This window comes from Betta splendens, chromosome 22, assembly GCF_900634795.4.
Source record: "Betta splendens chromosome 22, fBetSpl5.4, whole genome shotgun sequence".
NCBI lineage: Eukaryota > Metazoa > Chordata > Actinopteri > Anabantiformes > Osphronemidae > Betta > Betta splendens.
This window is the reverse complement of record NC_040900.2, coordinates 14,957,514-14,971,961: the sequence shown is the minus strand read 5'-3', so window position 1 is coordinate 14,971,961 and position 14,448 is coordinate 14,957,514. Positions and strand designations below refer to the sequence as shown.

Sequence of the window (14,448 nt, the reverse complement as noted above, 5' to 3'; positions counted from 1 at the left end):
CACACACACACACACACCAACCTGGAGATTCTCCATCCTCCAACCTGTGGATCCTCCTAACCTGCACTTTCTGTGTCCTTTTGCGGTATAGTGGCCAGTATCTCCGCTTGTTGTGCGGAGGCAAGTTGTGCATAGCTGGCATGAGCTGCCAGCCAATGAAATTGCAGCTGCCCAACATGCTGAGCAGCTGCAACATTCCTCTGACTCAATTCTGAAGACTGAAGTACTCTTTCTGCAATAAATCCAAAGAGACATTCATACAATATTAATTAAAAGCTTTTAATGAACTAAAATATAGTTTAAAGGCAGGGTGACATATTTCCAAACAAAAAATAAATATTTATAAATAATAAAACTGTAACAAAGTGTTTGATCAACTAAAGTATAGTTCAAAAGCAGGGAGACATATTTCCAAAGAAAAAAATAAATATTTATAAATAATAAAACTGTAACAAAGTGTTTGATCAACTAAAATATAGTTCAAAAGCAGGAAGACACATTTGCAAAGAAAAAAATAAATATTTATAAATAATAAAACTGTAACAAAGTGTTTGATCAACTAAAGTATAGTTCAAAAGCAGGGAGACATATTTGCAAAGAAAAAATAAATATTTATAAATAAGAAAAATGTAACAAAGTGTTTGATGAACTAAAATATAGTATAAAACCAGCTTAACTATTTACAATGGAAACAAGTATATGTATATATATATGTGTCAATTAGAAAAAAATCCAAAAGTGACAGGAACATCATTACAAAAAGAAATAATGTGCAAATATCACTGAATATCTCACCGCTTTCCCTTCTCTACTGCCCATCTCTCTCTTTCCATATTAAAGAAAGGAGATGCCTGAAACTCCTTCCAGGTCATCTCTCTCTCCATACCCTTATCCTCATACAAGGAGAGAACTTTTGCTGGGCAGTAAATGTATTTGCCAGCAATACCAGGGAAGCCGGTGTGTATGTGAGGGCTGTTGGGGCCCTGTTTCAGTTCTTTTCGGCAGAAGCCACACCTGCGTCCTGTGGATGGAGATGCAAGAGGAGGCTCAGGCTCAGTTCTTTTTCTTTTCTGTTGCCCTTTCTCCTCCACCTTTTTCTTGGTAGCGTCCAGTTCCCGCTGAAAAAAGTCTGTTTTGGCAAAGTCTGCAAATGGCATTGCAGGATTGGTGAGACCTTCTGCAGCATAGGTTTTAAAAACCTTTGTGGAGCAGTAAAAGTACCTGATGGGACCTTGCTGGTAGAAGAAGTGGAACGAGGAACCATCGTTGTGGTACCTCGATTTGCGCTGCCCACAAGACTGACAGGTTTTTGTCCGGACCTTCTTTTGCTCCTCTTCCTGCCTCTGCTGCTGCTGCTTCTCCATAATGCCTAAAACTATTTTTTCAATAGCCTCCTGTGTTAAAGATATGTTGGCAGGGGACTGAACAGGTGGGGGTGGAATTGTTGTAGGAGAAGGCATTGCCACAACAGGCACGTTGGTGGTCTCACTTCCTGCTGTCAGAGTGTGCCAGAGTTGTTGTGTCTCTTGTACTTTCTCTGGACTTACATTCAGAGAAGAGCTGGTGTTCATAGCCTTGCTAAGGTGCTTAACGTACTGGGAAATGTGCAATTTGGTTGTGGGGTGTAATAAACTGTTCGGATCCGTACAGGACTTGTGAACTAGAGCTGCATACTCGTGGTCCACAAGCCTGAGCATGTCCTTCTGTCCATGGTATTTGGTCAGCAAGTCATCGATGACCTTCCTCATAGGAGCTGGCCAGCGCCTGTGGTCCAACACAAAAACCCGTCCTCCTGTCTTTACAGGTCCAGTGCGAGCAGCAGTTGGTGAGGGCTTCAGGGGCAGAGGTGGTGGAAACATGCTTTCTAGGGATGAACAAGAACAACAGCAACAGCTCCCGTCATTTGTCATTAATGGCCCAGATAAACATTCATATATTCTTATTTATTCCCTCATATGTGTCATGACTATGGACTTTTTTGCCTTTTTGTGTTATTTAGGTGCTTAGTTTCTGGTCTTATTTTGGCACTTCCTGTTTTGTCCTTGTCTGTCTTGGTCCTGGTTTCACTTATTCTATCACATGAGCCATCAGCTGCAGCCAATCTGTAATCAACCTGGTACTTAAGCTCTTGTTCCACTCAAGTTCCCTGCCAGATTGTCTGCTCACCCTACCGGTATCAACTCTCCAGCGTTTCTGCCTTGTAAGTCCCTTTGTGTACCAGTCCTGGATCATGTTTTGACCGTGTCTTGCCTATTTCCTGTCTGTACTGACCAAGCATCTGCATTAAACCACCACAAATAGAGAACTGTCTGCTGCGCGTTTGGGTCCCTCACCCCCTGTGTATATAGTATACAATATAGGTGACAACACAGTTCCCGGCAATGAAATATACATATTATCTGTTTATCACTATTGTGTGTTGTTTTTTTACCTTGAACTTTGACAGGCCCACATGCTGGTGCTGGAGTCTCATCTGCAGGTTCCACCGGAGGACGTGGTGAAAAACAAAACAGCTTTGGTGAAGCGGTGGGGGGTCCTTGTAGAGCTTCAGCCTGGGCCACAGGTGAACTGCTCCGAGGAGGTGGACTTGGGGCAGGTGTTGAGTCCGTCTTGGTCCTGTGCTTATCCCACTGCAGAGGAACAGGACGGGTACCAGGCTCCACGTACTCCAGGCCAAACTTCTCCCCAGTGTCTTTGCCACACAGATGAAGAGCAGGATACTTCACAGTCCCAAACACACGTCCAGACGCTGCATTGAGGTCTGCAATCAAAGCTGGGTCAAAGGCAGCTGGGAGGGAAACCCCTGGCTGTTTCAAGTCCACAAGCCGCTGGTAGTTCCATCGAGCCACCCCAGTCATTCCTTGAGCCTGAAACAGCTCTGGAGAAACGCATGTTCCTGTGACCCACTGAGCCTGGTGGAAGTGGTAACCCTCCTGCTGAGATGTGCCTCTGATGGGGATCCAAACAGGAACTTTGGCACCTTCGCCCTTCACATGGTTCAACTGCAGCGTTCCTCCATGTCTGTACAGGATCCCACCTTCCACCTCTGGGTCACTCAGACAACCTCGCAGGATGTGCACACGCTGGATCCGCCACACCTTTAACATAGAGGGCTTAAACAGACGAGTCCCATTTGGATCTTCAGCGAGGTAGAAGTGTTTCAAAACCGCCTCCACTCTCTGAATTAACTCATCCGGCCCTGGAATCTTGGTCCTGCAGTGTTCACGAATGTGCTGTTTAGTGGGATTAGCAGGTTGAATGCCACAAAACGTGTAGGCATCCTTCAGCCTCTGCAGGTCTTCCTGATCCACCACAGAGAAGGCTGCAGACAGGAACTGGGCAAAGGAACTGTACAGGGGATGATGCTCTGAGACGCACTCACGGAGGAACCGGCGCATGCAGTGGAACAGATCCAGTTTGATGGTTATGGCCGTGTTGTAATAGGCCCTTGATGCACAGACATTCAGCAAAGTCCCAGAAGTGGCCTGAGCAGTTATCACATCAGACGTCTGCCAAGCTTCCCACTGTAGGTGCTCTCCCTGTGCACACTCGGCCACCTTAAAGGCTGCACAGCAATCTCTGAAAGATGACAGAAATACACACACACACACATCAATTAAAGCAGCCGTATCTCTCACTGGACATTTTAAGCAACAGTACACAGTGGCGTCACGATGATGGTTTCTTACCTGTCTACCCAGTGGTACCGGGCCTTCTCTATGCCCGCAGTGTCGTACCGGTTAGACAGTCCTTCGTACATGGGCCTCAGTGACTTTTCTGTCTCCGACTGTACCATCACCCATGAAACGATCATCCAGTGTTCATTCATCACTGCATATGATGACATGGCTCCAGATGAAAAGGTGACCTTGCGTGCAACCTTGCGGGTGTGGTCTGAGCGGAAAGCATGTCCAAAAGTGCCTTGCAGCAGTTTGTTGATGGCTCCTTCCTGGTGCTGGTACTCGCTCAGTAGACAGTCAATCAGGTAGTGTGACGAAACAGAAATCCCGTTCCAGCCGTCCGAATCACCATATTCGCCGAAAGGAGCTGGTTTCGTTTCCTTTCGTATGAACTGTGTGATGGTTTGTTGCCCGTACTTTCCAGACTCACCATCCATAATGTTCTGGCAGCTGAGTAGGTAAGCCAGGTTGGCACGTTCATACTTAAGGTGCATTACCTCCATTACTTGATTTGTTATGTCTGTGGGGGAGTTCCCAGTGCGTCTTAGTTCGTCCATGACTGATTTACAAATGGCCTTCTTGTAGGTCAGCGTTGCTGGCAACACATTTGTAAACCTCTTTGGAAGCTTTTCCAGCCACTGTGGATTGTCCGCAAACCATCTTCTCTTGCAGACTTTGCAGCACAGCCTGGATGAAAACAGGTAGTACTGTCCAGTGAGTCCCACAATGACACGAGGTCTGCCAACACCTGCAGAGGTAACCTGAGGCTGAAGACAACCTTTAACACAAGGCAAGGCGTAGGTGTTCCTCAGCCGTGCCATAATGTCGTTCTCCGGCTTCCATATGAAAAACGGGTGAAGCTGAAAGTACGATGGCGACGGAAAATGTGATATGCTGTCTATCAGTTCAGGCTGGGGTGGGAAACGCCACAGTGACACCATCTTCATGGGGTTGCTTACAGGAAGGGAACCTGGCCAGAGACCCAGTGATTCCAGCTCCATCTTCATCCAGGCCCTCTGAAAGCGTGAACAGTTCCACTGCTGTGTGTCGTGGTCATAGCCAGGAAGCTGAGGAGGAGGACAGCCAGAGGCAGATGGCAATGGTTGGCCTGGTAAAGGGAAAAACAGTGTGTGAGTTGACTATATCTCCTACATGTGTACAACCAAATAATAAAATTATTCACTAAATGCTTACTTTCAGCTCTGCTTGTAGGTGGTGGCTGCAGCGGGCGCTGACTCGTCACTGTAGATGTCCCCAGGGAAGAACGTTGCGCTGCAAACATGGAATTTTTATTAATTACAACAAAACAGAGAAGCATGTCTGACATCTGGACCCTGGGTTGTACTTGTTAAGACAGAATCCTGCCGTATCCAAATGTTTGGATCCTGCCATGTGTCCTGCATGTACCATATTGTAAATTAAACCATTAAAAAAATGTTTTGAAATGCAAAAGCTCACCTGGTCCTCTGGCAGTCGGTTCTGTTGGCAGGGAGCCTGACGCTTCTGGCACAAGGAACCTCAGTTGTTTTGGAAGTGGCACGGGTGTCTTCACAGGAGGACTGACTGGAGAGGCTAGAATAAAAAATAGAATTAATAGATGATTTAATTTGAACAGGACACATAATGAGCTGAAGTGTCTGTTCATGTAATGAGAAGACATGTACCCTCCACTTCTGAACCCTTTTGGACAGGGAATGTAGACAGTGATGACACTGTGGCAGATGCTACAACAGAAAAGTCTTGTCAGTCATTAATATTTTGGTTAATTTTTGGGTTAGTATTACATCATACACATACACACATGCTACTTTCCTCGTTTCTTTTCACATGTTACAACATGAAACTACTTGTTTACTGCATAAACAATTTAGTGAGCAGGGAAAGTAACACGTGACACAGCAAACACATGCAAGCATTAGTAACCCAAGCGTTTCTGTCACCGTTTCCACCAAATAAGAAACTAATACTTACCCTCAGGAATTTATAGTCACTGCAACAACAAAACAGAACAGCAGCGAACAAACAAGACCAGAACGTGGTCAACTTGAACATAAGAGGCATGCTTTGGCTGGGTAGAGTTCATTGTCCCAGAGCCGAGAGAGCAGTTCATGTGTCCGAGCTGGGAGAGCAGTTCATTATTCCACAGCTGGCTGTTGGGTATATCATATATAGAACCTTCTGTACGTGATCGTCCCAAGGTTGGAGGTGCAGCAGAAGCAACGACTGTAAGACAAGTAACAGGTAAGTGGAAGATTGTTTGCAAAACTTCGCTGGAGAGCAAGTGGAACTTTTTAAATGACAATAAATGTTGACTTACCGTCCTGGAAATCCTGTCTGGGAGGTGAAATACAGAGCATAGCCGCCTCCAGCTCTGTATCTTCATCCATCTCTGTGTCAAAGACTGAAATTTAGCTGTACTATACATGTGTATATTTGTGTATTTTACACAAAAGATAGCAGAGAGGACCTTACTAAAGACACTAAACACTCACCCATGGCTTTCTGGGAAGGACGTGGGGAAGGTGTCTCCACGGGGGCACAGCTCTGCTTGTTCTGCAGGTATTGCTGGAGTTTATGCATCCTCGACCCTGGAACACAGCTTTTCTTCAGGATAAAGGCTGCATAGCCATCCTTCCTGCTGTCCCAAATCTGTCTCCAGGTCTTGTTTACGGGAACCAAAACCAACCAGCTGGTCGTCCTCCGGCACGTCTTCTGATGGGACTGTCTTTTTAGCTTCAAAGCTCAGAAGATCCTGTAGGGTGAATTCTAGTTCCTAATCCGATACGGATGTAACCATCCGAATTCACCCTCCCCGGGAGGGTGAATTCTTTAGCTAATTTTCCCTAAACGCGTTTACCATTCATTTCAATGGTAGTCCCTAATCCGATACGGATGTAACCATACTTCTGGCCGCTAGTATGCGCCGGCGCGCGGTTTCTGCTTAAACCGGACGTGACGTCCTTATTCTCAGATACTGCATAGTGAGCGGTAGCGAGAGAAGCTACCGCCGTCGCTCAGATCTTAGAGACCTTCTCTAAAGGCACTGGAAAAGCCAGACACAATGACAAGTTCGCTGTCTGGCGAGACGCGCATCCTGACGTGCAATCAAGACCGTGAGGGGTCTGAAATTTTTCTCTCTGGTGGTTTACAATGGAGTCTACCGGATCTTCTTTGAGCCGGTGGCTCACGACGACACGGTCATGGTCACGCCACCGCCCCAATTTGGTCCGACCCTTACGGGACGGCGTTGGACCCCGTGAGGCTGATCGGCAAAGTTATCGCCAAGGACCGCGCCAGGCTTCTGAGTCCCCCCCAGGAAGACAGAGTGCACTTTGAGGATCTGTCTGCCACGAGGTTGCTGAGTGAGGTGCGCGGGGCGATAACGGCACTGGGCGACACCTGGTGGGGGCTGTACGCCTATCCGGAAAAGCTGCCCGAGGTGAAGCCGAACGCGGGGATAGTCTTTTGTTATATGGGCGGCTACGACGCGGGATACCTGTTTGACATCGCTACCGACGAGTGTACTCGGAGCGTTTTGTTTTGTTCGACCCCGTGCGGTTTCCAATACGTGCTCGTGAATGGCACTAGGAGAGTCCCGTTCAAGTCTGTCTCTGAACTCTTGGCTCACATCGCTGGCTATATCGAGCTTCTCCCCGCCACGCCAGCCTCTGTCGTTACGTGTGCCGATTAAGATGTCCGGAAACCTTTGGATTATGAATACATGTGATGTGAATTCTAATATGAATATGAATATGAGTGCATATGAATGCATTGTGTACCCCTTTCTTTGATTACTGTTTATATTCAATAAATATTTAGCATTTAATCAAAAGTTTTGCTTATTTGGTCTTTATTTTCTCCCTCATAATATAATATAATATATATATAATAATATATATATATATATATATAATAATCAATCAGTGTGTGTGTGTGTGTGTGTGTGTGTGTGTGTGTGTGTGTGTGTGTGTGTGTGTGTGTGTGTGCGTGCGCGGAGCATGGGGTCGTGTTGGACCTAGGGAGGATGCGGAATGTGAGGGTCGTGGTGAAATAATTTGCAGGTGAAAGCACACACACACAAACACAGAGTTTCCAAGTTGGAGGAATCTTCACCACGTTGGAGGAATCCTTCCGGTGGGATAAACTGCCACGTTGGAGGATTTTTCACGTTGGATAAAGTCTCTCTGAGGTTTTAATATAAATATGAATATGAGTGCATATGAATGCATTGTGTACCCTTTCTTTGATTACTGTTTTATATTTAATAAATATTTAGTATTTAATCAAAAGTTTTGCTTATTTGGTCTTTATTTTCTCCCTCATAATATGATAATATTCAAATAATGTGTGTGTGTGTGTGTGTGTGTGTGTGTGTGTGTGTGTGTGTGTGTGTGTGTGTGTGTGTGTGTGTGTGTGTGTGCGAGCGTGGGGTCGCGTCAGACCCCGGGAGGACGCGGGACGGGTGGGTGGTGAAACTTTTTTTCACCTAACTTTTTTTTTTATTTTACATGTATGGGGAGCGTGGCTGCTGCGGGCACGGAGGTCTGCGCTATTGTGTCAACGCTATTCCACCGGTCTCAATGTAAGGAGCGCTGCGGCGGAACCTATTGACCAGTCGCCGCCTCATTTCCAATTTTTACACAAGTTTACACAAGTTTTCCCTCGATTTCCCAGGTTTCCCAGGATTTTTCCGAGTTGGAGGATCCTCCTGGTGGGAATAAATTGCCCCGGTCGGAGGACTTTTTCCACGTTGGACAAAGTGGAGGACGGTTCAGGAGGAGTTGTCTGGCGGTGAGATGACGATGAGCCGATTGGAGGATTCCTCGCTGGTTCAGATTTTGGGTTGGGTGCCTGTGTGCGGGGGGGGGGGGGGGGGGGGGGGGGGTGCGGCGAACCTTAAAAGTCGCAGAGAGAATACGTCGCAGTACCACTTCACCTGACAAGCTTGGAACGAGCGTTTATCCACAGTCTCGTCGAAAGGTTCCAACGCTATGGCCTCTCAAGAAGAAGGTGACCTGCAAACCGACGGCTGCGCGGTGTTCGAGCCGCGGCTCGAGCGGACCACAGACTGTCTGCGCCTTTGCGTAGAAGAAGAGGGAACCCCGTGCCCGTTGGATCATAGCGGATTCCCAGACCCGGAAGGAGGCCTAGGCGAAGGTCTGGAGTGCGACTGTTTGTGTGGGAACGCTCTGGCCGCTGAGGGTGCCTTGAGGGACTTGTTGGACAAACACATCCTGGCCAGCGACGGACGGTGTGCTTGTGTCAAGGCTCATTACAGACACCGCCACCTGCCACCGGATCAATTGGCCTTGGACCTGGGCGAACTCAGGTTCGCCCACGGCATGGTGGCGTTTCCGGACGCCCTCTTATTTGCCAGCGGTGGCAAATGTTACCTGCTAAACGTAAAGCGATGCGTCATCTGTGCCGGCGCGGGGAGACGACACCGCGACAGATGCAAAGAAGTTTGCGAGAGATTCACGGCGTACCTGACCGACACCAAGCTGGACGACGACTACGGGCGCAAGCCTCTGCTGTACACGAAAAGGCCGAGCGAGAGGAGCGTGGTCGGCCCTCGCACTGCGGACAGCCTGTTCAGGGAGCTGGGCAGCCGTGAGGGCATGTCGTATGAGCTGGACACCGTAGACACTCACGTGTGTGATGCGTGCGGCGTCAGGCTTTCCCGTTTCGTAGCGGGTGACAACATGCTGAGAGAGCATGTGTATCACGTGCACGTTGCCGGAGTGGAGGAGTGCGACTTCCTGGCGAAAAAGTTCTCTGGCAAAGAAAGCGTCCGGAAAGCAATGATAGGCAAGGAGCGTTACAGAAGGGGCTACGTGGCGTTCCCCGAGTTGTTGCTGAAGGAGGCCGTGGAAGGCCATGTCGGCTTTGGCTACGATATGCCCTGCGTCGTGTGCGGCTCGCGGCGGAGCGAGAGCCACAACCAACGCTGCGGGATACTGATGCTGGCGCTGCTGCGAAAGTTGCTTCGCGTCAAGTTTTGATGAGCCGAGAATCCCGTTGATGAAGATTAAAAAAACCAAAAAAGGGCCCTATTCAATTTCTTTCTACGCCTGCCTCTGTTGCTTTACGCGTACCGATTAAATTATACTGTACGGAATGCGCCTTGTACTCCTTTATTTCATAACTGTTTTATATTATTAAATAAACTTTTGGCATTTAATCAAATGTTTTTGCCTGTTTGGTCTGTTTTATTTTTCGTTTAAAATGGTCAGCCCTTGCACGCAGCTGTCTGCTTGCATCATCATCATCATCATCATCATCATGTTCGTCATCATCATCATGTTCATCATCAGTGGGCCTGTGGCACGGGTGGAGGTAAAGGGGAGGAAAGGAGAAGGAAAAATAAAAAACAAAAAAAAATGGGGTCGCGCCGGACCCTGGCAAGACGCCTGACGGGGAGGTACAGGGGGCTGGGGTAGCGCCTGACCCCGGGAGGATGCGGGACGGGGAGGTACAGGGGGCTGGGGTCGCGCCGGACCCCGGCAGGACGAGGGACGGGGAGGTTCCGTGGGCTGGGGTCGCGCCGGACCCCGGCAGGACGAGGGACGGGGAGGTTCCGTGGGCTGGGGTCGCGCCGGACCCCGGCAGGACGAGGGACGGGGAGGTACAGGGGGCTGGGGTCGCGCCGGACCCCGGCAGGACGAGGGACGGGGAGGTTCCGTGGGCTGGGGTCGCGCCGGACCCCGGCAGGACGAGGGACGGGGAGGTTCCGTGGGCTGGGGTCGCGCCGGACCCCGGCAGGACGAGGGACGGGGAGGTACAGGGGGCTGGGGTCGCGCAGTTCATCTGAACTCGATGATCGTGCAGCCTCCTGCTGAGGGATGTTGGCCAGGAAGCAACACTGAACATAACCTGCAGGAGATAAAAAAAAACTATTTAAAGGGCTTTGTAGTTAAAAATAGTAAAGCCCTCTCTCTCTCTCTACTGTGGAGAGAGGAAACAAACAGTGACCATGCAGAACAGAGATGGGACACGTCTGGTTTAAGGGAAAAGTATTTAACACTACAGCTATGCAATGCTGAAAGTCTCATGCAACTGTTCCGTAGCAGCTAATGTTTATCAAAGTGACATCCGATCACAGTTTCTGTGTGTGTGTGTGTGTGTGTGTGTGTGTGTGTGTGTGTGTGTGTGTGTTTGTGTGTCTTGTAGTTTAAAGATACTTACGCCTCTTTTTCAGCCAGTTCTAATGCATCATTTATCTTTTTTAACATGTTATAGCGCTCACGGCCTTTAACCTGCAGAAAAAAAAGGATTTAAATTGAGAGCTGCAATTCTGTGACAACACTAGTTTTTTTAAATACTTTGTGTGTGTACTAACTGGCAACATAAGTACTTCCTCCTCGTCTGTGCTTGAGCCAGACTTCCTTTTGCACATATCAGGATCTGTTGCTGGGGCACTTTCTAGAAAAGCAAAACGTGATCCGTAAGATAGAAGACAGCCAAGGTGCAAAGACAAACCCAGCATTAATAAACAAACACATATTTCTTTTCTTCACTTGTTTGGCCCCTGTCTGAAGTTTGGCACTATTTGCCTCCTCTGTTTTACGATCCCTGCCGGGACACGCGCAGACACGCACCTCGAAGCATCTTCGGCCCAAAAGTTGTCCGCTAAAAGACAGTAGAAAAACATTTACTAAGGCTGTAAAAGCTATCTTTGAGGTGGGATAACAGTGATGCACAACTTCAACTTCAAGTTACATTTAGAAACAAAATAAACATAAAACAGGCAAATACATAAAGCAGGAGATCAAGTTACACCACGTCGACCCTCGGTTTCCATGTAACACTACTCTTTATCCAGCAAATACATTTCAGCTCACACCAATCCTGGTAGATGAAACAATACGTACTCTGAAGTCTCAAGGGTCAGGATGGTGAGGATGGGTCTGCGGTTCATGCCTCCTATGCAGGAGCTGTTGCACATGAAGTTGAACAGGATTGTGGTGATCTCTGAGCCCGGCTGAAACACATGCAGGATAGTAGTCGTTTAGTGCACGGGTAATTTCAGGGATGACAAACCGTGAAAGCGGAACGAGAGGCACAACAGAATGATAACATTTAATTGCTACGTTAGGGGAAAGGTCAGAAGTGAGAGGCAGTGATACCTGGGGCGGCTCATAGGGAACAGTCACACTGTGCCTTTTTGTGTTGTAATCCTCAAGATACTGAGGCCTTTGGCTGCCCTCCGCTCTGATCAAATGACTGTGATGGTCTGCAGCTGAAAAGGAAAAACCAAAAAGCCAAAGCATCTCTCTCTCTCGTTTTCTTTTAACAAACATTTTAAAACAGAAGGTATTATTTCACTGAAACGCTTTTCTTACCGTCTTCTTGTAGACAGCCATTACTCTGAGAACCGCACCGTGTGGAGGTTTACAACCAGGCTCAACTCCCCCGCAGACCGGTGGACAAACCTGCCAACAGCAGCGCGCTGATCAGTGACTCGCTGTGGAAACATCGATGCCACTGGCTCTTCACACGCAGCGACTCGCTCTGGGCAGGAAAATTTAGCAAATGGCCACAATGAACAAGGCTGCACACGAACGCCACAATGAGAGCTACGAAAGAATGGGTTTCTAACGCGGCGCCAAGACCCCGGCAGGACGCTTGACGGGGAGGTTCCGTGGGCCAGGGTCGCGCCTGACCCCGGGAGGACGCCTGACGGGGAGGTACAGGGAGCTGGGGTCGCGCCGGACCCCAGCAGGACGCCTGACCCCGGCAGGACGCCTGACGGGGAGGTACATGGGGCTGGGGTCGCGCCTGACCCCGGGAGGACGCCTGACGGGGAGGTACAGGGAGCTGGGGTTGCGCTGGACCCCGGCAGGACGCCTGACGGGGAGGTTCCGTGGGCCGGGGTCGCGCCGGACCCCGGGAGGACGCCTGACGGGGAGGTACAGGGAGCTGGGGTCGCGCCTGACCCCGGGAGGATGCGGGACGGGGAGGTACATGGGGCTGGGGTCGCGCCTGACCCCGGGAGGACGCCTGACGGGGAGGTACAAGGAGCTGGGGTCGCGCCAAGACCCCGGCAGGACGCTTGACGGGGAGGTTCCGTGGGCCGGGGTCGCGCCGGACCCCGGGAGGACGCCTGACGGGGAGGTACAGGGAGCTGGGGTCGCGCCGGACCCCGGCAGGGCGCCTGACCCCGGCAGGACGCCTGACCCCGGCAGGACGCCTGACGGGGAGGTTCCGTGGGCCGGGGTCGCGCCGGACCCCGAGAGGACGCCTGACGGGGAGGTACAGGGAGCTGGGGTCGCGCCTGACCCCGGGAGGACGCCTGACAAGGAGGTACAGGGAGCTGGGGTCGCGCCTGACCCCGGGAGGACGCCTGACGGGGAGGTACAGGGAGCTGGGGTCGCGCCGGACCCCGGCAGGATGCCTGACGGGGAGGTTCCGTGGGCCGGGGTCGCGCCGGACCCCGGGAGGACGCCTGACGGGGAGGTACAGGGAGCTGGGGTCGCGCCTGACCCCGGGAGGATGCGGGACGGGGAGGTACATGGGGCTGGGGTCGCGCCTGACCCCGGGAGGACGCCTGACGGGGAGGTACAGGGAGCTGGGGTCGCGCGGGACCCCGGCAGGACGCCTGACGGTGAGGTTCCGTGGGCCGGGGTCGCGCCGGACCCCGGGAGGACGCCTGACGTGGAGGTACAGGGAGCTGGGGTCGCGCCTGACCCCGGGAGGATGCGGGACGGGGAGGTACATGGGGCTGGGGTCGCGCCTGACCCCGGGAGGACGCCTGACGGGGAGGTACAGGGAGCTGGGGTCGCGCCGGACCCCGGCAGGACGCCTGACGGGGAGGTTCCGTGGGCCGGGGTCGCGCCGGACCCCAGGAGGACGCCTGACGGGGAGGTACAGGGAGCTGGGGTCGCGCCTGACCCCGGGAGGATGCGGGACGGGCAGGTACATGGGGCTGGGGTCGCGCCTGACCCCGGGAGGACGCCTGACGGGGAGGTACAGGGAGCTGGGGTCGCGCCGGACCCCGGCAGGACGCCTGACGGGGAGGTTCCGTGGGCCGGGGTCGCGCCGGACCCCGGGAGGATGCGGGACGGGCCTGTGACGAAGAAGAAGGGAGCGGTGACCGAGCCGCAGCGGATCCTGCGACGCGTAGGTGCCTTGTGGCCAAAAACGTAAAAAGAATCAAAAGTTTCATAGTTTGTCTCGTGGGGTCAGACTGACCCCCTCGAAGGCTGCGTGAGGGTTAAACCACGGCATATGCAACTATGCTTTTAGGGTGTATTGACCTGTTTGACAGTATCCTGGCATCAGAACATGACCATTAGAGGCTGTTCTGATGGAAACCAATGCAGAAACAATAAAACCTCGTTTTTGAGATTTTCAGGCCATAAGAAAACTAGTTTAAACCACGGCATATGCAACTATGCTTTTAGGGTGTATTGACCTGTTTGACAGTATCCTGGCATCAGAACATGACCATTAGAGGCTGTTCTGATGGAAACCAATGCAGAAACACTAAAACATCATTTTTGAGCTTGTCAGGCCATAGGAAAACTAGTTTAAACCACGGCATATGAAACTATGCTTTTAGGGTGTATTAACCTGTTTGACAGTATCCTGGCATCAGAACATGACCATTAGAGGCTGTTCTGATGGAAACCAATGCAGAAACAATAAAACCTCGTTTTTGAGATTTTCAGGCCATAAGAAAACTAGTTTAAACCACGGCATATGCAACTATGCTTTTAGGGTGTATTGACCTGTTTGACAGTATCCTGGCATCAGAACATGACCATTA

At 50.7% G+C, this 14,448-nt stretch overlaps 2 protein-coding genes and 1 long non-coding RNA gene across 4 annotated transcripts; 1 reads left to right on the top strand and 2 right to left on the bottom strand.

The window, feature by feature from the left end:
- Nucleotides 1-260: 260 nt before the first annotated feature.
- Nucleotides 261-4,687, bottom strand: LOC114848997 (uncharacterized). The gene is made up of 3 exons (XM_029139977.3): nucleotides 3,690-4,687; nucleotides 2,432-3,579; nucleotides 261-1,864 (listed from the first exon to the last, which is right to left on the bottom strand). The coding sequence occupies exons 1-3, from the start codon at nucleotides 4,685-4,687 to the stop codon at nucleotides 792-794; spliced, it is 3,219 nt and encodes a 1,072-aa protein (XP_028995810.1). The 3' UTR covers nucleotides 261-791.
- Nucleotides 4,411-5,169, top strand: LOC129603578 (uncharacterized). Its single transcript, XR_008693629.1, has 3 exons — nucleotides 4,411-4,546; nucleotides 4,642-4,810; nucleotides 4,893-5,169. It is a non-coding gene; the product is annotated as an uncharacterized LOC129603578 (long non-coding RNA).
- A 5,671-nt stretch (nucleotides 5,170-10,840) lies between these two features.
- LOC129603577 (cellular tumor antigen p53-like) lies at nucleotides 10,841-12,200 on the bottom strand. Of its 2 annotated transcripts, XR_008693628.1 has the most exons (6): nucleotides 12,023-12,200; nucleotides 11,807-11,919; nucleotides 11,552-11,661; nucleotides 11,181-11,309; nucleotides 11,020-11,098; nucleotides 10,866-10,936 (listed from the first exon to the last, which is right to left on the bottom strand). XR_008693628.1 is itself a non-coding variant. In XM_055505613.1 (5 exons), exons 1-5 carry the CDS (start codon nucleotides 11,978-11,980, stop codon nucleotides 10,862-10,864), a joined length of 567 nt encoding a protein of 188 aa, XP_055361588.1. In that variant the 5' UTR covers nucleotides 11,981-12,122; the 3' UTR covers nucleotides 10,841-10,861. The 2 variants fall into 2 exon arrangements, 1 of the variants encoding a protein (XP_055361588.1); XM_055505613.1 differs by having other exon boundaries at nucleotides 10,841-10,936; nucleotides 11,807-12,122.
- Between the last annotated feature and the right edge of the window lie 2,248 nt (nucleotides 12,201-14,448).

Excerpts from the sequence above, each read along its gene's own strand:
- LOC114848997 (XM_029139977.3), bottom strand. The coding sequence starts at position 4,687 with ATGAAGATGGAGCTGGAATCACTGGGTCTCTGGCCAGGTTCCCTTCCT. Across the intron at positions 3,580-3,689 it reads CGGTACCACTGGGTAGACAG|AGATTGCTGTGCAGCCTTTA; the intron begins GTAAGAAACCAT and ends GTCATCTTTCAG. Across the intron at positions 1,865-2,431 it reads TGGGCCTGTCAAAGTTCAAG|AAAGCATGTTTCCACCACCT; the intron begins GTAAAAAAACAA and ends GTTCATCCCTAG.
- LOC129603577 (XM_055505613.1), bottom strand. The coding sequence starts at position 11,980 with ATGTTTGTTAAAAGAAAACGAGAGAGAGAGATGCTTTGGCTTTTTGGT. Across the intron at positions 11,310-11,551 it reads CTGACCCTTGAGACTTCAGA|CGGACAACTTTTGGGCCGAA; the intron begins GTACGTATTGTT and ends ACTGTCTTTTAG. Across the intron at positions 10,937-11,019 it reads AGGAAGTACTTATGTTGCCA|GTTAAAGGCCGTGAGCGCTA; the intron begins GTTAGTACACAC and ends TTTTTTCTGCAG.